Source organism: Balaenoptera borealis, assembly GCF_965194805.1.
Source record: "Balaenoptera borealis genome assembly, chromosome: 1".
NCBI classification, from domain to species: Eukaryota; Metazoa; Chordata; class Mammalia; order Artiodactyla; family Balaenopteridae; genus Balaenoptera; species Balaenoptera borealis.
Genome location: NC_138860.1, coordinates 94,612,587 through 94,637,657, shown reverse-complemented (window position 1 = coordinate 94,637,657; position 25,071 = coordinate 94,612,587). Strand labels below are relative to the sequence as shown.

Below are 25,071 nucleotides of genomic sequence, written 5' to 3'. Positions count from 1 at the left end.
TGATGTCAAGAACTATACTGTTTCTAATTTTTATTTTTGCATAAAGAAGAAGGAGAGAGGAGGAAGAGAAGGAAGGGAGGGGAAAAAGGAAAGGAAAAGGGGAAGAAATTCAGTAAATGAATTGACTCACTGGATAGTGTATAGAATTGCTAGGTATTTTAGTCTTGCTTTTATTACCTTTATTTAAGTAGGCAAGTAATAACCACTTCTTTTTTGGCTGTGTTGGGTCTTCGCTGCTGTGCGCGGGCTTTCTCCAGTTGTGGCGAGCGGGGGTTGCTCTTCATCGTGGTGCGCAGGCCTCTCACCGTCGCGGCCTCTCGTTGCGGAGCACAAGCTCCAGACGCGCAGGCTCAGTAGCTGTGGCTCACGGGCCCAGTTGCTCCGCGGCATGTGGGATCTTCCCAGACCAGGGCCCGAACCCGTGCCCCCTGCATTGGCAGGCGTATTCTCAATCACTAAGCCACCAGGGAAGCCCAATAACCACTTCTTTATCTGCATGAATCCGCCCTGCAAAAACCTAGCTAATGTTATCACGTATGAGGGTTTAAAGTGATTGCTGAAAGTAATCTGGAAGATAAATTACCAATTTGTTTACTCTCCTAAAGAAAGGGCTATACTTTATCTGTTAGTTGCTAATTTCTTTAAGTACTAGCTAAAATGCTGACTCAACTTCCACGTCAACAATGAAATATATTAATTTTGATGTTTTATTTTTATTAGGCATTAATACATCCTTTTTAGTGAATTTTTCAGATAGCAAATGGAAAGTTTCAACTATCTCTATAGTTGCTTCAATTCTCCAAAATTCTCAAAGACAAAGCATAAATCCAGGGCTTCCCTGGTGGCGCAGTGGTTAAGAACCCGCCTGCCAATGCAGGGGACACGGGTTTGAGCCCTGGTCCGGGAAGATCCCACATGCTGCGGAGCAACTAAGCCCATGCACCACAACTACTGAGCCTGCACTCTAGAGCCCATGAGCCACAACTACTGAAGCCCGTGCACCTAGAGCCCATGAGCCACAACTACTGAAGCCCGTGCACCTAGAGCCCATGCTCTGCAACAAGAGAAGCCACCACAATGAGAAGCCCGCACACCGCAGCGAAGAGTAGCCCCCGCTTACCGCAACTAGAGAAAGCCCACACGCAGCAACAGACCCAATGCAGCCAAAAATAAATAAGTAAAAATAAATAAATAAATTTTTTTTAAAAAGCATAAATCCAGTTGTGGTGCAGTTGCAGAAGTCATCCTTACACAGCACAATTGAGTTCCCATGTTATTTCAAGAAAATTTCTATTAAAGAAAAATAGCTCTCTCATGAAAGATCCTCAGTGATAATGCTTTGGTAATATTATTATAGAGCATTTTTTTACAGATATAATCCAACAGATATAATCCATGTTATGTGCATGTAACAGTTGCTTAGTGTCGACTTAAAGGAAAACATACATGAGAGTTATGAGCTTAAGTGTTGTTCAGGGTCTTACTGAGCCCCATAGCCCAGGAGACAGCGACTCAGGAGCTCTGAGAACTGCTCCAAGAGGTAGGAGAGGAGCCAGGATATACATGAGTTTTTAGCTGGGAAATTCACGCAGTCAAGCGTACATCTTAGCAAAAGATGACCGCTAATCACAAAGAACAGACATCTCAAGCTAATGGTCTTAGTACTTTCTATGTATGGGAAGATGCAAGGATCTGGGATCATTGAAATTCTTCCTGCGATATGCATCTAATTACCCAGGGGCCCATTTGTCCAAAGCACGGCGTGCCTCATCCTGATTTGTTTCATTTTCATCCTGAATTCCTTTCAGGATGCACTGTCCTGGGTGACTGCAGTGGGTTGCATCTTAACCCCTTGAAGAACTGGATGATGAGCAATGCTCTTTGTCCTTTTTTTCTTCACATGGGTCATAAAATATTGTACCTACTTAATTGATGATTGTTTGCTTCCTAGCTGTGGAGGCTCAAAGTGAACTGAAGTGTATCCCAGTTCTTTTCAGTTGTTTCGATCTGTTTCATATAGTAGTTACTTTTCAACTATTCTCATCTTTTCCACCTCAGAAATTTCAACCAGGTCCTTCAAAGGAAAACCACAAAAACTCACCAAGCTTCAAAACCACTAATTAATATATATACATAGGCAGAAAAAATATGCTGGAGAAAAGGGGTAGAGGTGATTCAGAGCCTTTCATCAAGAGGCTAGTCATTTATTCTCTCCTTTTGTTCTGAATGTGGAATAATACTGTTTATTAGAGCATAACAGTTTGTATTGTTTATCAGGTTCATTATAATGGAATTTTTACTTACAAAGTCGATATACTACAGGTTAATGATATAAAATGAATAAGTACTTTGTTATTTTCTAAGCCTGTTTGCTGTCTAGCATATGTCATTTGTATGTGTGTGCACATGTGTACATGTTTTTCAGCATAGCAGAAAAAGAGTCTAAAAGAAATTGAAAATAAAAGGGTGGTCAGGGTGGTCCTCATAGTGTGCAACTATAGGTTTTTTAAAAATTCCTTCTTGCTGGGCTCCTATGTATAATTGATAGCGATAAAAACCACCTGGTAGGGACACTCCTGCCAACTTAATCCATGTCTGACTAATAAAATGATTCTTTAGCAGCCTTACCTTGGAAAACAGAGTGGGAGGGAAAGGGGATTCTTTCTTGACAGGGCCAGTTTACATTGCAAAGACCAGATTTTTTTTTAACTATCAGAAATTCAACTACTTTCAGTTTTTCTGGTTATATTTTATTGGTCAGTTTACTTGCAATAACACATAATAATCCTATGTAAGGTATTTCTTTGTAACCATACGTAAATATAGATTCTACACAAGGCACTGTGTAGTTAAATAAATTTTCCTTCAGATACTTAGATCAAGCTCTTGCAAGGGACAGTAGGTATTTTCTTAGATTTTAAGCAAATCTAGATTGCCCACTTGAAATGGCAAAAATCCAAGGCTGGACTTTCCTGTGGGGAGAAGTGGGTCAGAATGTGATAACAGAAATAATTGACAAATCCTTTGTCTAATAGTGAAAAATTTAACACGCAGCTGCTGCTTGTATTGAACTACAAGGTGTGTCTCACCTCATTGTTATCAGGCTTTTTAAATGAAAGAAGTATACCAGGTGATTTCTTAAATAATTAGCATTTTATGGCTTGTGATTGGAATAAACACCTTTGAGTTTAATGTCATCTTTTCTTCTGTGCTTCTGATTACTTGCCGAGATACTCACTAGCTATTGAAGAAACCACTCAAACTGTGTTTGTTCTTTGAAAGTGAGCCCTCAGCTTTCCGTCTCCCAGATATTAGTGTAATGAAATAAAAGACACAAATTCATTCTGTAAATTCTTTTCTTGTTGGTTTTGAAACTGGCATTTCACTCAATTCTGTTTTTTTTTATTTGCAGAACTTCCTTATGGCTGGGAGAAAATTGAAGACCCTCAGTATGGGACCTACTATGTTGAGTAAGTTTGTTACCTCAGTTAATGTTCTCCCAAATGTTTTCCTTTCATTACACAACTTAGGGAGTGAATGGAATACTTTATGCTTCTGCAGTCCAGCTTTCAGGTTTTGCCACTAGGGGAATGAGAAGATAAGGACAGTGGGCATTTACTTCACTGACTGGGCTGTCTAGAAGCTGGCTTTGAAGTAAGTATAGAGAGACAGGGGGAAGTTGCCCAGAAGAGTAATGGCTAGAGATGTTGTCAGTACTACTGTGGCCTCTGAAGAGAGAAGTAGTAGATAGAAGACTGAAATAAGGTGAACTATTAAGGTCACTTTCAACACTATACTTGTATGGTTCTGAAAGCAATGAAAGGACTTTAAGAGCATTGTATCATAATGATCCAAACCTTTGAAGTATATAATTAAAACTGTTCTCTCTTTCAAGGAGTTAATTAAGGAAAACTTAGTATTCTTTTTGGGGGTGAAAGTTGCTTCTCACACAGCTGTTATGGTTAAATTTAACATAAATCTGTGTTGGCGTAGAGGATCAAACACCTGCCTATGTTAGCCAGAGAAATTAGGATAACATCAACATCTGATTTTTCTTTCCCTTTTCTTCACTTATCTAATTGCTACATTATTATGATCGTTGGGATTGCTTTCTCTCCAGATGGTATGGATAGAATTCTGACCTCAGGCATCTAGTACCAGGCAAATAATTGCATCAGAGAGGTTACTATTTACCTGGGAACTAGGAGTCTGCACCAACTGCCAAGGTAGTAAAGGCAAAATATTATTACCTGGAAAAATAGCGAACATGAGAATCTTCTAGTTTTGTGATTGCAAATTAATTTTTCATCACTTGTTGGCACAAAGCAGTGCCACTTCCCTAACGCAAGTAACTCTGAGTCCTGTTACAACGCTAGTCTTTATCTTAGTGTGTAGGTTGTTACTTGAGTCACTGTGGTTAGAGGGATTTTTGGAATGATTTCTTAAAATCTAACTTGTACCCTAAGAAAATGAGTCATTTTGACCCTTGGATATGTAACTTAACAGTGTCAATATTTTGGTTCCATTGAAAGGTTATGTTAATTTTATTTCCATTGTGTTATTTCATATCTTTCTAATACTGTGATGTGAAAAGTTCACAGCAGTTCTTTTGTTATTTTTTTTCTAAAGCATATTTAATTAGAAGAAAAAAACCAACCATTTTTCTAGTCAAAGAAATATTTGAAGGCTAGCTGAAAAGGAATTGTGGGATTTTTCCCAAGAGTTAGTCTACTTAAATTGGGCTTCAATCAGTTATTATTTGCCATTAACACTACTGAACATTTCTGAGATAATAATTCTCATTCTCTTAGTATCCATTCCAAGTGAATTTGAGTACACGGTCAAGAGGTGAAAGACATTTGCCTGTTATAAAATCTTGGGCTAAATGATCTGGTTCTCGTTAAGCAAGGATATACTAATATTGAAGCAACTTTAGGGCAAATCCTGAAGTGACCTGCTCTCAGCTGTCATGGAGGTATGTGAAATAGCCTGATTAGAAGCAACAGCAGTGGCAGCAGTGTGATTTTGTATGATTGCTCCCAGACGAGCTCATTTTACAGGAGGGTAATTTATTAGATTAAGAACGAGCAGGCTGTACTCAAGATGCACGTTAGTATGGAGTCAGCTGAGCTCTGGAGTGTGGCTTGATTCCCAGATTAGTTAGGCTTTGAATCTCGACTATAGTAATCTGCAGTGAGTTTACTGATGGAGATAAAAAGCTGTTAACTTGAATGGCTACTCTTTGGCTCTCTTAGTTTGTCAAACCAGATGGCACAATGATTGCTCTTGGCAGGAGCCTTATAGTAGTAACACCAACTGCAATGGCAGGTTTTTTTTTGGTAAGTATTTATTTTAGAAGATGAGATTCTGAAATGGATTAATTTATTTTTGAAAATAAAATTGTTCCCAAAATTTAATGGCAGGCCTTCCATAAGAATGCTTATATATTTAGAAATGTTGTCTTAACGTATTGCTTTAACTGTCTTGATGCAGTCAGGTGACAAAGTCAAAATATGTCTGCTTTTAATATCTTAACCCTTCGCGAAGGATAATGATTTTGTTTGTTGAGGTGAATTCTTAAAATTCTTATATACAAAATTTTAATACAGGTGAAATTTCAAATTATTTATTACATATTTAATTAAGCTTGTTTGCTACCCTTGTTTAATTTTTCTGATAATCTGTCATATTCTCCTCTCTTACTTCCATAAGCTGGTTTTATAGAAGACAAAATTTGTTATCTTAATAATATTATGGGTATAAGTAACTAAATGAAAAGGAGAGTGTTTTTACTGTTTTGTTTTTTGGGTGACATTTTAATCTAGATAGTCTAAGGTGACAGATGCAATTACTCCCTTCACTAAAATCTTACATTATTTGTCAAAGAATTTTCAGGAAAGGGACTACTCATTCGCATATTTCTACTCTCTTCTCCCACACATAACAAAGAGTATACTACTACTTTTTATGTTCTAATACCTGGGTGGCAAAGTGAGTCATTCTAGCTGATGACGTTAAAGTGAGCCAGGATTCTTTCCCAACAGGTTTATTCTTTTCTAAGTGTCAGTTTCTAGTTTTATTTTTTCAAGACTATGTAAATTATCAGTACCTAATAAATAACTTTTAAAATGGTACCTAACTTAACACCAAAGTCTTCATTTTCACAGAGGGGTAAACAGTAACTCAGTTGATAAGGTCCCCCCTCATAGTAAGAAGCAGAAGCATACCTGAGTTTTTGTGAAATCAGAACCCAAAGGATGTCAAGTAGAACTTGCCCTATTTAGAGCTCTGAAACTAAATACCTACATCTGTTGCAGAGTTAATAATGCACTAGAAGCCTAAAAGGCATAGAGAAGCATACTCAGAAGCTAGCATACCTTGCTGTAGGGTTGTTTTTTGTCCCTGCTGCCCCCTCCTCCATCACCATTAATGTTCACAAATGGTAAAGAAAATATCCAAGTCATATGACTATTTACATATAGATTTTGTAATAGCCTATCTAAAGACAATCATAATCTGAAATTCTCATGATTTGTTGTTTAATTGTTGGTATTTACTAATGTCACTTCTCGTCACAATGGATTCTACTAGAAAATGCATTTCATTTGGCTAAAATATATTTGTACTATAGAAGTACTAGAATATAATTCCCCCTTGCTTCTGTATTAGACCTGTTTGTGGTCTTAAACATCTTTTGTACAATAGTTGCATTCTTAACCAAGTTACACTTAACTGACTTGCCAGAATAACCTATGCTCAGTTCCCTCTGTAAAACATACTCTTACCCTTAGTATATTGAATACTATCGGCTAATGGCCTACCTCTAGTCTCCCCATGCTTTTCTGCTTTCCCCCACAGACTTGTATGCTTTCAAGAGTCAGTTGTGATTGCGCCTAAATCATAAAAAACAGTTAAACTTATGTTATAATTATGTATTATAACTAATATGTATAATATTAACTAATATGTATAATAACTAATTATTATATAATTTTGAAGAAATTTAACTGTGAGAATTGTTCTGTGATACAGTTTGATAAAAGCAAGTCACTTGCTTAGTTGCTGCTAAATTGATGTGGGTGAGTCAGTTGGAAAAATAATAGTAAAATTCTAGAAGGCTTCTACACTCAGATTTCTTCAAATGTGTCTTTACAGCTGCTTCACTTTAGAGAACCTTAAAACCCTCCTACCATTAACTGCCTTTAAAAAAAATTAACTGATTAATTACCGACAGTTCTGATTATATCGTATATGAGGGCTTCTACTGTAGTTTTGAAAACTGTTATTAGCTATATTAGAAACGTTTATAAGGAAGCTATAGTGAATACTTCAGCAGCTTTGACTTCTAGGCATCTTCTGTGGGCCCTTCTTTAGTTGCCAGAAGGCTCTTCCTCTGTGACCTGTCAGCATATCTGGGTTCCATAGCGTAAAGGTACATATTTATCCCTTAACCTATGATAGTCTATTTAAAAATATGTAATTCTTTCATATTAAACTGAAATGCATATTTTTCTACATTTTACAGTCACCTTAACCAGAAAACCCAGTTTGAAAATCCAGTGGAGGAAGCCAAAAGGAAAAAGCAGTTAGGACAGGCTGATACTGGGTCTTCAAAACCAGGTAGAACTTTTACCTCTATCTTCTCCTCTAAGAATAACTTGTGAAACTTATATGCTGAAATAATAAAAGTGAGTTTGAACTTTTTACTGTTGGGGCTTTGAAATTCAACAGAGAATATCTAATTTCTGTCACTGTAAAGGTACGAATAATCTTAATAAAACATCTGGACAGTTTGAGAATACTGAGATTTTTCTCATGCTGCTTATATAGAAAGTATGAAATTGTTGGCAGAAGGGACTGAATAGCTTTGTTATGGGTGCAAGGTTTTAATTTGAAGATTGGATTGTTTCCTAGTGTTTAAGGTCAAGCCAGTATTAGATCTCTAATTCATTATGAGCTTCTCTCAAGTTAATTGCTTAGATCTAACGTCAGTAACCATTCAGGATTCTTCATTAACTGATATGAACAAATACTAAGTAAATCCACTATGTTATTGCCTACATCATTGATTCTCAAGTGGGATGGTAGGGTATTAGTAATATCAGGATCATTTGGGGAACATTTTAAAAATACATAGGTCCTGAGATTTTGATGAGCCTAGCCATGTGTATTTTGAAAAAGATGCCCAGAAATTTCTTACATCCAACTTATCCCTCCTCATCTCCTCCCCTTTCTCTCTCTGTCATTAATAAGGTCTATATGGTCATATCATAATAATCTATTAGATTCTTCACTTCTGTTGCCAGTGAGAGAAACAGTTTTTTCTTATAACTACTCTTCCAAAACATAGTCTCATCCCTTAAGATTTGCATTTGATTTAACAAAATATTTTTAGTTTAACAAATACTTTGGAGCACCTACTATATGCCCAGTGCTTTGCTAGGTACATGGTATTAAAAAATGATTAAGAGTCAGATAGGTCTTGCCCTCAAGAATTCACAGTCTAAAATAGGAAACTAATAGTTACACTATATGGTGATAGGTTTCATCCTGTATTAGTAGTTGAATGAGCAGGGGGCGGAGCAGGCTTGAATCCCAGCTGTGTAACCTTGGTTGCATTTTTAAATTCTTTGTTTTCTCATCTACAAAACAGGAATAATAGTAGTACCTACATCTTAAGGTGGTTCTGAGTATGCAAATTAATACATGTAAAGTGCTTACAATACATGTAAAGTGCTTACAAATACATGTCTGGCACATGGTGACCAATAAACAATAGCTTTCATTGCTATTAATAGAGATGTACAAGGTACAGTGGTGGCATAAAGGAGGGAGTGCACAACTTTGCTTTGGTGGAGGAAATCAAGGGGGCAGGGGAACCTTCAGACAGAGGACATAATGTGAACTGGGTCTTGAAGTGCCAGGAAAAGTTAAGTCAGGCAGATCAAAATTTTAGAGGAGCAACAAGGCATACCAGCTAGAAGGAACAGAATATATAAAATCATAGAAGCATGAAATGGTGGTCCAGGGGTCAGAGAACAGTTACAAATGGCCAGCGCGTAGGGTATTTTAGGGTAGTAACAAGAGATGAGGTTGTAAGGATAGGCAGCCATGAGAAGAAACGAGTTTCAAAGAGAAGCTGAGTATTTGTGTCACATGGTGCTGAAAAGTCGAGAAAGATGAAAATTGAAAAGTGTTTTACATTGGACTTAAAAATGTGGAGGTCATTTGTCACTCTAGCAAGAGCAACGGAAGAGTGAAATAAAACTGCAGTAGAATAAAGAGGAAATGGGAGGTGTAGAAGTGAAGACAGTGGGTTTAGCCAACCATTTTGCTAGCTTTGAGTGTGAAAGGGGTAGCCAGAGGACATTAACTGCAGAGGAACATGAGTCCCCATTTTACACATAAACAGACTTCAGGAAAGATTAAGCCTCTTGCTTACAATCACAGTGAATGTCAAGTCTGGATTTGAACCTAGTTTTACTGACTTTAAATTCAAAGTTCTTTGTATTATAACATGTAGTTCCTGAATGCCCATGTCTTCCATGGCCCATAACAAAGATCTTCTCTCCTTTACTAAGCTCTAAGCTCCTCGAGGGCAGGACCCATGTGTTTTATTACTTTAGATAACCAGACACTCTCCTATGAGAGAGTAATGACTCAGCATCTGTCTTTCAGGAGCCCACAAGTTAGCCAGGGAAACAGACACATAATTTTAGTATAGTATGATATTACAGATATAAACAGTAGTGTTGGAACAAAGGAGAGAGAAATTAAATCTCACTGCGAGAGGAAAGGAAAGGCTTCCTAGAAGTGATGGAAGTTATGCTAGTCCTTGAAGAATAATGGTTACCATTTATTGAGATAGAGTCTAGTGCTAAATTGGATGCTTTATATTACATCATCTCATTTAAGTCTCAAAATACTGCTGCAAGGTTGTTAATATTATTTTCCCCGTCCAGATGCCTTGATGGCGTCAAGTTACAGTTGTCTGATGCTTCCATCCCAGGGATATACTTGCCACAGGGACAGAAGTACTCAAGTTCGTGAGCCTCCTTCCTTAGGCAGCCTGTATGGGTTTGTGTTTATCTACATTAATTGAGCACTTACTGTTTGTCAAGCACTATTTCTTATGCTTTCTGTGCATTACCTAGTTTAATCCCTGTAACAACCCCATGAATTAGGTACTATTACCCCCCCTTTTATAGATGAGACAACCGAGACTTAAAAAGGTTGAATTCCAAGATTACTCAACTAAATCACAAAGCTTGGATTTAAAATCAGGATTGTTAGACTCAATGATAGTTTCTTTGTGCCTTTCTTATTCTCACTTTTCTGTATCTAAATTCTGATAAGACCTACTTCTGACCAATTTCTAATTGGCTTTGGCTGTTTTATTACTACTTTCCCAAATTAGGTGTTAACCAAAACTTTCCCTCCCACTTTAATGTTTGCACATATTGGAGCTCATATATTATATGCTGATTTTCTGTTGTAGCCCTCAGATGCCAGTCTTATTCTGATATTCACAGGGACTAGAGCATGGGATAGCTGACCAGAAATATTTGAATATTTGACATAAAAATGAGAAAGGTACATTTCATCAAAGATATTTTCCTCAAGTACCTGCACACAGTACTTAAATGATCTTATCTACGATCTGATAGGCCACACTAGGGGGCAGTCATAATCAGCTTACATAACTAAATAGGCTTTGAGCATGTCAAATAATTTTTTTAAGTAATATTTTGTTCAGAGATGAGTTGCTAGTTTGAATGTCAGAGGCTCATCAAGAGCCAGCAATGCACTGAGGTATTGCCACAAGTAGCCTGACTGGCCAAACTCAGAGGCCTCGCAAAATAGTGTTTACTGTGGTGAATACACTCCTATCTGGAGTCTAGTTCTCTCCTTTGAGAAGCCCAAAATAGCCGATTTTTTTTTTAAATGTCAAGTGCTTGTATTTGTAAGAGATCAGCAAATCTGGGAAGAACATAATGAATAGAGTACACCCACTCCTATCCCAAACCTGCCTTTGTCAGTATTTCCAGGGCAGCCCTACCTCTTGCAGGAGCCATATGCATACTGCACAATCTATACAACCATACAGAGCAGCCCCAAGGATTGCTCTTTTCTAATTGCCAATAAGTTTAATGCATGCCTCTTAGAACACTTTGCTAAGAGCGGCAGCAGCAGATACACACAGATTAACTCTGCGCTTGATATTAGTGCTAAGTGTGGTCTAAATATGAAACAAGTCACCCTTGTTAATTTGAGTCATTAGGGAAATGAGCATCAAAACCACAGTGTAAGACCATTCCACGCCTACTAGAATGGCTGTAACCAAAAAAGCAGATGGTAACAAGTGTTGGCAAGGATGTGGAGAAGTTGGAACCCTCATACATTGATGGTGGAAATGTAAAATGGTACAGCCACTTTGGAAAAGTTTGGCAGTCCTTCAGAATGTTAAACATAGTTATGTTTATGGTAACTGCTGCATTTCCATTCTCAGTATGTAACTAAGAGGAATGAAAGTATTTGCCCACACAAAACCTTGTACATGAGTGTTCATAGCAACATTATTTATAATATCCAAAAAGTACAAACAATCCAAATATCCATCAACTGATACATGGATAAATAAAATGTGATATATCTGCACCGTGGAATATTATTTGGCAATAAAAAGGAATAAAGTACTAACACATGCTACAACACAGGTGAACCTCAAAAAAATTATGCGAAGTGAAATAAAGCATTCAAAAGACCACATATTATATGATTCCATTTATATTAAAAGTCCAGATTGGGCAAATCTATAGACAGAAGGTAGACTAGTGGTTGCCTAAGACTAGGATGTGAGGACAGGTTGGGGAGAAATGGGGAGTGACTGCTAACGGACACAGAGATTTCTTTGGTGTGTGTGTTTGGGGGGAGAGAAAAATGTGCTAAAATTAGACTGTGGTGATGGTTGCACGTCATTGACTTGTATAATTCTGTCATTATTGGATTATATCTCAATAAAGCTGTTAAAAAAGAGATTTGTGAGAAAAGTTTAAACCGTATTTTAAAAAGATAACTTAAACAATGCTTTATAAATTATGAATCTGTACAATTTGATCCTCACTGTTTTCATAAGTGCCCTAATGGCAGCCAGGTGGAAGAGAGGAGCGAAAGTTTCTGGGGAAGAGAAGAGAGGTATTACTTGCAAATATGGATCACTTTTAGTTCTAGGATCATCTGGGGAAACCTCTTAAAAGAGGCTTTTCAGAGGAGCTGTGCTTTTTGTCTTCCTAAAGTTTCCACTAAATATGAGTAAAAGGGAAAGACGCATGGAGCTGTATACTGATAGTGCAGGGATTTGCTCCTCTCATCAGATATAAATTAAAGGTTGCAGAAAGCCTGAGTCATAAATTATAAAAAGTTCTCGATGTGTTCTCTTTTATAAGTTTGTGACAGTTGCCTTCATCTTCCTAGTATAGTGTTTTCTGCATAGACCTCAGTAACTGCTTATTCAAATGAAATATACATCTGAATGAGTGCTGAAGGCTTTCAGGAATTTAATAATAAATGTTACCCTTCAGGAGTGTCATTTTGACTTCTAAATAAAGGACTCTTTGGGATAAGAAAAGGTAAGTACAAACAAGGCAGTGAGGAGGGGATAAAGTAGATGTTTTTACCTTTCAAATGACATAGAAGAGTCCTATAAAAGATAAATGATTCATTAGCTAAGGGTTTTTTTTCAGTGATTTAGTTTATGAATTTAAATTCCAACTGTTCTATAACATTAGATTCTCTCTTATTTTTTTCCTGTTATGTTATGGTTTGTTATATTTAAGTTATATAGACTATCTTGGAGATGAGCTTCAAGGGCTATATTCATTGTAATTATTCTTGTTTCTCATTTTTACGCAGATATGGAAAAATCACACTTTACTCGAGATCCATCCCAGCTTAAAGGCATCCTTGTTCGAGCATCCTTGAAAAAAAGCACAATGGGATTTGGTTTTACCATTATTGGTGGAGATAGGCCTGATGAGTTCCTACAAGTGAAAAATGTGCTGAAAGATGGTCCTGCAGCTCAGGATGGGAAAATTGCACCAGGTAACAGATTTTTCAAAAATACTTAAAGAGGGACTTCCCTGGCGGTCCAGTGGTTAAGACTGCACGCTTCCACTGCACGGGGCACGGGTTCGATCCCTGGCGGGGGAACTAAGATCCTGTGCATGCCGTGAGGTGTGGCCAAAAAAAAAAAAAAGAAATACTTAAAGAGTTATGATACTATAACAAAAATTATAGTGAAAAAGTTATATATATATTATATATGTAACGTATATAACAAATATTATACAGTAGCTATGTAAGTATATATAAAACTTGTGTGTATATATATATATTTATATAAATAAAGAGAGAGAGAACTAAATTATACAACTGAAGAGGGAGATTCCTGTATTAAAATAGTTTATCTTCTAAACTAAGTGCATGCTAGTTTTGAAGGAGGGTCATTTTTACAAATAAGTGGAAACTTAGTCAAAACATTAAATTTATTAATTTTTTGAATAGTTTGCATATTTTGAGATAACTCTTCGGCTGTACTAAGCCAAAGATTTATTAACCATATCAGAAAACTATTTGATAGTTTGATTTTCTCTGATTATGTTGGGTACTTTTGGAGTTATTTAACATTAACCTGTAATCTTTTTTGAAAAATGATTCGTTGTGATGTTTATAATGATACTGAACAAATTGTTATATCCCACAGTTTTTTTCCAAGTTGGGTTTTTATTTTTTGCTTCCTTAGTGGCTGTTAGTAAAATTAAACTGCTATGTTAAGAATTATAGACAATAATCTTACTATTTTTACAGAGCTGTATAAATTTGTCTTTTACATAGTTTTCCCAACATCTTTACTTAGTGATTGTTAGATATTTTTATACGGCTGACAGTGTTTATGGCTGAGTGGGTTAGAGGAAGTTTAAGACTAGTTACTGATTATGGGGAAGGTTTAAGTACTTTTTTCCAGAAAGATTTTAGTAATCCACTGAGGTTGCTTCTTACACAGTTTGCTAGACTTTTCTAATCCTCTGTTATTTCACATACTTTGTGTAAATATGTCCCCCATTTGGACGATTCAATTGTCATATTACTTTTGATGGCAGATATCAACTTATTTTCAATTGGGATATGGGCTCTCTCATATTATGCTTTCCCAATTAGGTGATAGAAACATAAACAAGAAAACTTAAAATAATCAAAAGTTATATTTATAAAGAAAATTATTTTTAGCTCTCTTTTATTACTTTATAAAATTAACAAACTCTAGAGAGTAAAATTAATAGTAAAGTTTTTTCCTAAGTCCTCAATTTTGACTTTTTAAATATTTTGTCCATGAAACACGTCTTGTAGCTATTGTATATGCTGTCAGGATTTTATAATATAGATTCAGATATGTCTAAAACTGTTATTAATTTGTATAACAATATAATACTTCCATTAAAATTCTGGGAACTTTGACCAGGGGAAGAAAAGTCAAAACTTTGTTTCTAATTAATCTAATTTCTATAGCTTCTTGAATTTTGCAACAAATTTCCACAGACTAACATTTGTTTTTAAATACCATTCATGTTGATTTTTTTAAAGCCTACATGCAATCAGAACAAATTAAAGCACCTTTATTTGGCAATAACCTTTTAAATAATTATATTCAAATAAAAGCAGCAAATGGATGAGACATCAGAGGACAAATTTTAAAAGCTAAAGCTGCATTAAGAAAACACACAACTGATAAATGTCAAGTGGTAATAATCCTGCAACCAAAGTGGTCATAATAATGTAAAATCAGAAAAGCAAAACCAACTTTTACAAGGATTAATTCAGCTGAATTTCCAGCATCTTAAATAATATATTCTTTGCTTCTGTTGAATTTTTTTGTTGCTTACTTTTCCTTTTGAAAACTAAATTACACTAAATTGAAAAAATCCACAAAAAAGAAAGATGCTGAAAGAAAATACATTCATAAGTTATTATTCTAAACTTCAGCCTTACATTGTTCAAACTAGAATGAATTTTTAAGTACATTGTAATCAATGGCTACTTAAAATCAAGAAATAAGGTGGTATTTAAAGATTGCCTGTTTGTACAAGTAGCCAATGGGGTTATTCACTCCTCTTCTATGTACCGAACACCTACTACAATGTGCCTAGCTTTGTGTGACCACTTAGGTGTGACTCAAAGGATATACTAACAATGATAATATGAATTTGCAGTTAATTTTTTAAAGATTCACTTTAGCTTGAGGTCATAACTCTTTGCAACTAAGATAATTAAGAATTTATACATTTATATATTCTTTTTAGAGAGGAGTCACAGAAGGAAGAATGACATGTCGATGTTCAAAATCTATCTTTTCAGTAGTTAATGAACAGTAAGAGGTTTCCAAAATTCAAATTTAGATGCTAAACTAATTATTTTCATCTCCCCCAACAAAAATGTAACTTATTTGATGGTTTTAATATTTTTAACATGACTTATGTTTTACCAGGTGATGTTATTGTAGACATCAATGGCAACTGTGTCCTTGGTCACACCCATGCAGATGTTGTCCAGATGTTTCAACTGGTACCCGTCAATCAGTATGTAAACCTCACTTTATGTCGTGGTTATCCACTTCCTGATGACAATGAAGATCCTGTTGTGGACATTGTTGCTGCTACTCCTGTCATCAATGGACAGTCATTAACTAAGGGAGAGACTTGCATGAATACTCAGGATTTTAAGTCAGGAACGATGGTTCTGGACCAGAATGGAAAATCGGGGCACACCTTGATCAGTGATCGTCTCAATGGACCATCAGATCTGAGTGAGCAGAGAGCGTCTATGGCATCGTCAGGCAGCTCCCAGCCAGAACTAGTGACTATCCCTCTGATCAAGGGCCCTAAAGGCTTTGGGTTTGCAATTGCTGACAGCCCAACTGGACAGAAGGTGAAAATGATATTGGATAGTCAGTGGTGTCAAGGCCTACAGAAAGGGGATATAATTAAGGAAATTTACCGTCAAAATGTGCAGAATTTAACACATCTCCAAGTGGTAGAGGTGCTAAAGCAGTTTCCAGTAGGTGCAGATGTACCATTGCTTATCTTAAGAGGAGGTGAGTAAAAGCACAACAAGGAAAAATCTTCATTGTTCATGCATTTGTATCTGTGAATTGTCCTTCCTTACAGGTCAGAATATCTCTTTTCCCAGCAGACTTAACTGGTAATTAGTATGCATTTTCCTTAAGTTCTGTCTGACTGCTTCCATAAGCAGTATCTTTTGTAGCAGCTTGTTTAGTTATTTGCGGTTTCATTTGTGTCCATTATGGATTTCTTTCCCTCTATATTCTTTTTAAAATCTGATTTATGACTTTAATGATTAGAGAGAGTCACAACATTGTGCTACTTCAAATGAAATATATCCTCTTAATTCCATTTTCTCTGTTGATGGCAGTAATAGAAATGGACTCTTTCAAGCAGTGGTACTTCATCTGGACCTCTGTAATGTACCAAGGATGTTTTGAAAGAGCTAGCATCTCTGTGAATAAGCAAAATGTTGGATGGTGTGTTAATCTGTTCTGTAAAAGCAATCATGATAGCTTGTGCTCATAAAGCTTTTATCTTAAGCTTTAGTATCTGTCCGTAAATGTTAATTAAACCCCACAGTGCTCATGTGAGATAAATATAATTTTATTTTCCAAGGTCATCAACTGACTTGAACTGCTCCCAGACATAAATGCAGTTCCAAGGACTAATCACAAAATCGCGTTTTAATGGGCTTTCTTAAATCCATACCTATGAATGACTAGTATTTTAAAGAATAAAATTTAGCCCTTCACATATATCTCACTGGCTTTTAGTTTTCATTTTGAGGCAAATGAGCAGTTTAACTTCACTGGGACTTTTTTTTATTATTCTCATTTGTTTGAACTATTTTTGTTTCTTCTCTGTGTGGTATGGTAGAATGTGCTCAGATCTCTTCATGAGGGCTGGAGAATTATCCAGAGTTCCAACAAATATGAGAGTCCAGGGTTTGGTGTCAAACAGGTTGGATGTCAATTTCCTGCCTAGTTGCTGGTTGGTTCCGCAGTACAGGAAAGTAATGTTAATCTATTTGAGTCTTTGTTTACTTTATCTATAAAATGGCAGTAACGTTTATGCCTTAGGATTGTCATAAAAAATGAAATACGTGTATAATGCCTGGCACGTAGAACATATTGGACATAATTTACTAGCCTACTAAAAGTCAAAGCTAGTTTTGTCATAAACATTAGCAGTATTTGTGATCTGGGAATGCTTCCTCTGTTTTTAAAATGTGGCTCATTTTTTTTAAGGTCCTCCTTCACCAACTAAAACTGCCAAAATGGTGAGTATACAGTGGTCCTCAAATGCTTCTTCCGAACACACGGAGAGAGGTGCTGCGTTCTCCTCCATGAGGGCAGCTCATGGGGGTGGCGTTTACAGACAGGCAGGAGCCAAGAGGCAGACTGCCCTGGGCTTGTGTCAGAAGCTCAGAGGGAAGCGTGTGAGTTAGAAAAGCTGCCCATAGAGGAGGTGTGCTCTGCTGGTTCAGTATTTCTGCTGGAAGAATATTAGAGGCCTGTACTACCAATAGTCCTGTCTTGTAAATAGTAAAATGTGGACACACTGAGGTGCCTACTGATGGGTCCTATTACTTTCTTTGTGTTTCAGAGGAACAAGGGTAAGGAGTAGCTAAATGTTCGAGCAGATGTACTATGGGAAGATGTAGTAGTTTCACATAAATTCACGGGGACTATAATTTACCCACATTTAGATAACCTTCTGACATTTAGCCCTAAACGGGACCTTCTAGAACAATTGTGGCCTCTGTGCTCAATTTGCTTGTTATCAGAGTGAGAGGCTATCAGACTTGGAACAGTTTTCTCTGGCATTCTTCTGAATAACTGACTAGCCTATTTAAAGACCTGTGTAGAGAATAAGACCTAAACAAAGGACGCACCAAATACTGGTATGAAAGAAACAGTGCTAGGTACACGTGTAGCTACTTAAATATCCACAATTATATGGACATGGATATAAAGACAATCGTGTATAAAATCCTAATTTGCTCTATTTTGCTTGATTTAGGGTCTGTCATCTTATAGTTGAAAGATCGTCTTCCATAACCATAAACCCTGGGCTGCTAAACAAAAGACCATCAGATACAAAATGGATTAATTCTCCATAGCCCACCAAATAGGATCCTCAGCAAATTTGCCATTTTATGGATCAGGCAGGAAGAAACACTCAGCACTTTTATAGAAAAGTGGACCAGTTAGGTCCAATGTGAACAGAAATTCTTTTTGCCTATTCAGTTAAAATTGCACTGTATTTTTCTCCATTTCTCCATTTCTCTGGTCCCTCTATTACTCATTTTTAACTTCTGTGCTGCCCTATCTATTTCATAATGAATGCCAGTGCAGCCATGGGGACCCTAATGTTTTATAATTGATGAAAGTCTCAGACGACCTCTCACAGCTCCTGACAGAATCCTAGGACATGTGGGAGAAAGTGGAAGAGACTGCTCTTATCTCCCGGCCATCTGACGGGGTCTGGGTCAGTGAAGGGTCCCTTCTGGCACAATGCTTTATAGCGACTGTCCCCTCCCTCCTACCTGACAAGCTGCTCCTGCATCCTAGTCACATTAATTATCTTATCATAAATGTCTATAATCCCCCTCTTCTAACCGTAATTCAGGATAACAAGCTGTTCTCAAAACCATAATATTTATTTTCTTAGGCTATTCATTGGATTTCATTTTTTAATTTTATTAGAGAAGTCATTTTACTGAGCTATTCTTTTGGGAAAGTTCTATCTGAATAGGAACATTTGAAAATATCCCTTATCTGATTCTCAGGCATGGTGCATTTTTTCGGGATATATTTGGATTGGCCATGCAGGTTTTTACAGTGTCATCTTTATAACCTAAATTAGAGTTAACACTTCCTATTTCATTTTCTTAGAAAGAACATTACCTTAAACATCTTCACTGAGAATTAAACTCAGTGAGTGGGGAGGATGGGGTTTGTCAAGAATTACATGGACGTATTCTCTTAGTCTCCCTCTTGCTTTACTTGGAAGTGCTGCCTTGTGTTGTATCCCTATTTATCTTCTCAAAGTCAATTTGTGTCTTGGTGGTGGAGAAAAGGGCAAAATTGCTTAAACGTAGGACTAATTGATTGATATCATTATAAACTTTTTCTAATTTAACTGAAATATGTTTTAATCAAATACACACAGCTATGATAGTGAATTCCTATAAGACTGCAAATATGCTGTGGCTTTGACTCTGCAGCTTACACAACTGTAATCAGTTGACATACCCAGTTCAGACAGCAGTTTTATGCACTAATCAACCATCTGGCTTTTTGAGATACTAAGTAAGGCCCTTTTCCATTTCAGAAAACAGATAAAAAGGAAAATTCAGGAAGTTTGGAGGCCATAAATGAGCCCATTCCCCAGCCTATGCCTTTTCCACCCAGCATTATCAGGTCAGGATCCCCGAAATTGGATCCTTCTGAGGTCTACATGAAATCTAAGACTTTATATGAAGATAAACGTAAGTAGTTGTGGAATATTTCAGGAAAGCACGCAACAAAATTAATTTGAATTTTCTTAAAAACTCGACTCTTCCATCTTTCAAAACCATGTTGAAGTTATTCCTTCATTCCCATTTTAATATGACTTTGGGCTTCTTTCATTTATATTCAACATTCATTCATTTATTTTCTTCAAAACCATGTATTATTAAGTGCCTTCTGTCTACCCAACATCGTAGTAGGTAATGGGAATACAGAGGTAATAGGTTACATAGGCCCTGCACCCCAAAAGATGATTAAGCCTAAATGGAAAAGACAAAGAGGTAATCAAATACATATACAAATAAGTGCAGATAAGCCCCTAACAGGTTCAGTAATAGAAGGATGGACTGGATGAATTAGGATCCAAAGTAGAAAATGGTCAGTTTTACGGCTGTGGGTAGTAGGAAGTGTCAGATCCTGCTTCATATAGGAAGTTAAGCTTTAGCCAAGTCTTTAAAGACAATGAGGTAGGCGTTTATGAAACAGATAAAAGGGAAAGAAAGAAGGAATAGCATGTGCACATTGACCTTGTATGGGCTGGGTTCTGCAAGGAGTTCAGTTTAGCTGCGTGTGGTTGGCAAGGGAAACCAGAGGGGGGGCGGCAGGAGCAGCTTGCGGAGGGCGGATTATGCCGTTCTGAGGAAGCTGGAGACAGTGGTATACATGATAGAGAGCCACAGAACGGTTTTAACCATAGGGATGAAATTATTGGACTTGTCTTTCAGAAAGATTTTCCTGGCAGGAATACGAAGGATGATGAATCAGAGGGGTGTGTAATCGGAGGAGGAAACCAAAGGGTAGAGTGGACTCCTTCGAGGAGTCCAGCTGAGAGATGATGAGAAGAGAGTGTGCATAGGGTGGAAATTCATTTTCATACTAATTTACTTACTAATGATAGATCTTTTCTAAAGTAAAATCATAGATTCAAGTAGGTTTAATTTTTTAAATTTATTTTTAGAAATAGATTTAGGTCTACCTCGGAAAAGATGTACACAAGTGGAAACAATATATATAATTGACTTCATACTTATTTAACCTGTTACAGATCTTTGTCTTGATAGTCCCAGGCCATATTTAGGAAGATGAAACATTGATTTGAAAGCATCAAGAATTAATGGAAGTGTAATACTGAGAGCATGGAAGTGGGAGCAAATATTCCTAAGCAGTCTTGATTCAAAGTTTGGGTTAGAGCACAAAACAGAGATTTATGATTGAATTTTATTGTATTATTAATCCTTTTAAAATAAAGTGTGTATTATATATGTATGTTTGTATTTATTATTTTCTGGTTTTCCTTAGCGCCAAACACCAAAGATTTGGATGTTTTCCTTCGGAAACAAGAATCAGGGTTTGGCTTTAGAGTGCTGGGAGGAGATGGACCTGACCAATCTGTAAGTTTAAATACTTTGGAATTTGGCTGTTCCTGTTAAAACTTTTAAGTAGAGATTTGGTAGAATATGGTGTTTTTGTTGTGTTTTCTTTTTTGTTTGGTTTTTTAAAAGATTTTGTTTTCTCTAACAGTTTCATTAATATGAGGAAGAACTGCATTTCTACTGGTGTCATAATACCTCAGTTAACTTGGTGTAGCTGAGGCTAAAACTATAGGTAAAAGCTGAATATGTCAGCTGTAAATTAGAGAGTAATAAATGGTTATACTAGCAAAGCATTTACATCTAGAATTTTATTTATACAGGATTCTCACTCAAACTTAGAGAACAAATATAGTGGGTTTATTTTTGTTTTGCTCTTAGTTTGATAAAAAGTAATGTGCTTCTTAGAATTTAAGAACATATTTAAAGTTTTTTTGTATAATATCAAGAAAGACTACGTTATTATCATGCTTAGAAGTTAGGTGAATAACAATATTCTTTTAAAATGACAGGCTTCTTTCTATTTCTGACTAGAACATTTGATTTATAGAGTATAAATGTGTTCTAATTAGTCATGTCAGTTACGGTTAAAATAATCATCAGAGACAAATAAAGTTTAAGGCAGGTTGCCCTACATAGGGCAAATATAAAATACCTTGATTGTTTCTTTTTTTTTGTCTTTCTTTTCTTTTTAATTGAGCTATGATTGACATATAACATTGTATTAGTTTCAGATGTACAACATAACGATTCGATGTTTGTATACACCACAAAATGATCATCACAATAAGTCTAGTTACCATCCGTCACCAAAGTTGTAAATTTTTTTCCTGTGATAAGAACTTCTAAGATTTTTCCCTTGGCAACTTTCAAATATGCACTACAGTATTACTGACTGTAGTCCCCATGCTGTACATTACACCCCCATGACTCATTTATTTTATAACCGGAAGTTTGTGCCTACCTCCCCCCAACCCCCTTTCCACTGTCAACCGCCATTCTGTTCTAGGAGTTTTGTTTTGTTCTGTTTTGTTTGTTTGTTTATTTTGTTCTTTGTATTTCACATATAAGTGAGAATACACAGCATTTGTCTTTCTCTGTCTGACTTATTTCACTTAGCATAATGCCCTCCACGTCCATCCGTGTTGTCACAATTACCAAGATTTCGTTCTTTTTAATGTAGTTTAATATTCGCATCTGGTGATTTTGTCAATTTTCTTCTTGTAATTGATTTCTAGTTTTATACCATTGTGATTGGAAAAGATGCTTGACATAATTTCAATCTTCTTAAATTTATTGAGACTTGTTTTGTGGCTTAACATGTGATCTGGCTGAGTAGTAGTTGTGTGTGTGTGTGTGTGTGTGTGTGTGTATAAAGAAGACATCATATGTATATATATATTTTTTTCCTAATTGCTATGGCTAGGACTTCCAATACTATGTTGAATAAAAGTGGCAAGAGTGGGCATCCTTGTCTTGTTCCTGATTTTAGAGGGAAAGCTTTCAGCTTTCACCATTGAGTATGGTGTTAGCTGTGGGCTTGTCATATATGGCCTTTATTATGTTGAGGAGTGTTCCCTCTACACACTTTGTTGAGAGTTGTTATAAATGGACACTGAATTTTGTCAAATGCTTTTTCTGTACCTGTTGAGATGATCATATGATTTTTATCCTTCATTTTGTTAATTTGGTGTATCACATTGATTGATTTGTGGATGTTGAACCATTCTTGCATCCCTGGAATAAATTCCACTTGATCATGGTGTATGATCCTTTTAATGTACTTTTTAATTCGATTTGCTAATGTTTTATTGAGGATTTTTGCATCTGTGTTCATCAGTGATATTGGCCTGTAATTTTCTCTTTTGGGGTGTCCTTGTCTATTTTTGGTATCAGGGTAATGTTGGCCTCATAGAATGAGTTTGGAAGTGTTCCCTCCTGTTCAATTTTTTGGAAGAGTTTGAGAAGGATAGGTATTAAATCTTCTTTAAATGTTTGGTAGAATTCACCAGTGAAGCCGTCAGGTCCTGGACTTTTGTTTGCTGGGAGGTTTTTAATTACTGATTCAATCTCCTTACTAGTAATTGGTCTGTTCAGATCTTCTACTTTTTCATGATTTACTCTTGAAAGATTGCATGTTTCTAGGAATTTATCCATTTTTTCTAGGTTGTCCAGTTTTTTGGCATATAATTGTTCATAGTAGTTTCTTATGATCCTTTGTATTTCTGGTGGCATCAAGGGTAACTTCTCTTTATTTCTGATTTTACTTTTGAGCCCTCTTTTTTTCTTGGTGAATCTAGCTAAAGGTTTGTCAATTTTATTTATCTTTTCAAAGAGCCTGCTCTTAGTTTCACTTTTCTATTGTCTTTTTAGTCTCTATCTCACTTATGTCTACTCTGATCTTTGTTATTTCCTTCCTTCTACTAACTTCGGGCTTCTTTTGTTCTTTTTCTAGTTCCTTTAGGTGTAAAGCTAATTGTTTGAGATTTTTCTTGTTTTGAGGTAGGCCTGTATTGCTATGAACTTCCCTCTTAGAACTACTTTTGCTGCATCCCAGAGATTTTGGTAAGTTGTATATCCATTTTCATTTGTCTCAAGGTATTTTTTTATTTCTCTCTTGATTTCTTGATGGATTCATTGGTTGTTCAGTAGCATGTAGTTTAATCTTCACATTTTGTGATTTTTCCCAATTTTCTTATAATTGATTTCTAGTTTTATACCCTTGTGGTTGGAAAAGATGCTCGTTATAATTTCAGTCTTCTTAAATTTATTGAGACTTGTTTTGTGGCTTAACATGTGATCTGTCCTGAAGAGTGTTCCACTTGAGAAGAATGTGTAATATGCTACTTTTGGATAGAATGTTCTATATATATCTGTTAAGATTATCCGTTCTAATGTGTCATTTAAGACCCATGTTTCCTGATTGATCTTATGTCTGCATGATGTAGTCATTAATGTAAGTGGAGTATTAAAATTCCTTACTATTACTGTATTACTGTCAGTTTCTCCCCTCAGGTCTGTTAATATTTGCTTTATATATTTAGGTGCTCCTATGTTGGGTGCATAAACATTTACAAATGTTATATCTTCTTGTTGGATTGACTCCTTTATCATTATGTAATGCCCTTTGTGTCTTTCATTGCAGTCTTTGTTTTGAAGTCTATTTTGTCTGATGTAGGTATAGCTACCTCAGCTTTCTTTTGGTTTCTTTTTGCACAGAACATCTTTATCCATTCCTCTGCTTTCAGTCTTTGTGTCTCCTTACATCTGAAGTGAGTGTCTTATAGGCAGCATATAGATGCATCTTGTTTGTTTATACATTCAGCCACTCTAAGTATTTTGATTGGAGAATTTAGTCATTTACACTTAAAGTAATTATTGAGAGGTATGTACATGTCATTTTGTTAATTGCTTTCTGGCTGTTTTGTAGTTCCTCTCTGTTCCTTTCTTCTTCTCTTGCTTTCTATGTTATGCTCATTTTCTATTTTTGTTATCTTTTGTGTGTCTGCTATTGGTTTTTGTTTGTGGTTACCATGAGGCTCACATATAACAGCTTATATATATATCAGTCTATTTTAAGTTGATAGCAAGTTAAGTTTGAATGCATTGTAAAACTCTACATTTTTACTCCCCCCATCACATTTTACGTTTTTTTTTTTTTTAATTTTTATTTATTTATTTATTTATTTATTTTTAATTTATGGCTATGTTGGGTCTTCGTTTCTGTGCGAGGGCCCTCTCCAGTTGTGGCAGGTGGGAGCCACTCTTCATCGCTGTGCGCGGGCCTCTCACTATCGCGGCCTCTCTTGTTGCGGAGCACAGGCTCCAGACACGCAGGCTCAGTAATTGTGGCTCACGGGCCCAGCCGCTCCGCGGCATGTGGGATCTTCCCAGACCAGGGCTTGAACCCGTGTCCCCTGCATTAGCAGGCAGACTCTCAACCACTGCGCCACCAGGGAAGCCCCAACATTTTACATTTTTGATGTCACGTTTCACATCTTTTTATTTTGTGTATCCCTTTACTGATTATTCTAGTTATAGTTATTTTTACTACTTTTGTCTTTTAAC

The 25,071-nt window shown here is 36.3% G+C and overlaps 1 protein-coding gene across 1 annotated transcript in view; it reads left to right on the top strand.

Moving 5' to 3' along the window:
• MAGI3 (membrane associated guanylate kinase, WW and PDZ domain containing 3) overlaps nucleotides 1-25,071 on the top strand; it is a 262,383-nt gene that overhangs the window by 196,843 nt on the left and 40,469 nt on the right. Inside the window, 7 exon segments of the mRNA XM_082380631.1 lie at nucleotides 3,413-3,470; nucleotides 7,526-7,620; nucleotides 12,913-13,101; nucleotides 15,542-16,147; nucleotides 17,366-17,397; nucleotides 19,455-19,611; nucleotides 20,933-21,024. Coding sequence (XP_082236757.1) covers nucleotides 3,413-3,470; nucleotides 7,526-7,620; nucleotides 12,913-13,101; nucleotides 15,542-16,147; nucleotides 17,366-17,397; nucleotides 19,455-19,611; nucleotides 20,933-21,024 — 1,229 coding nt within the window.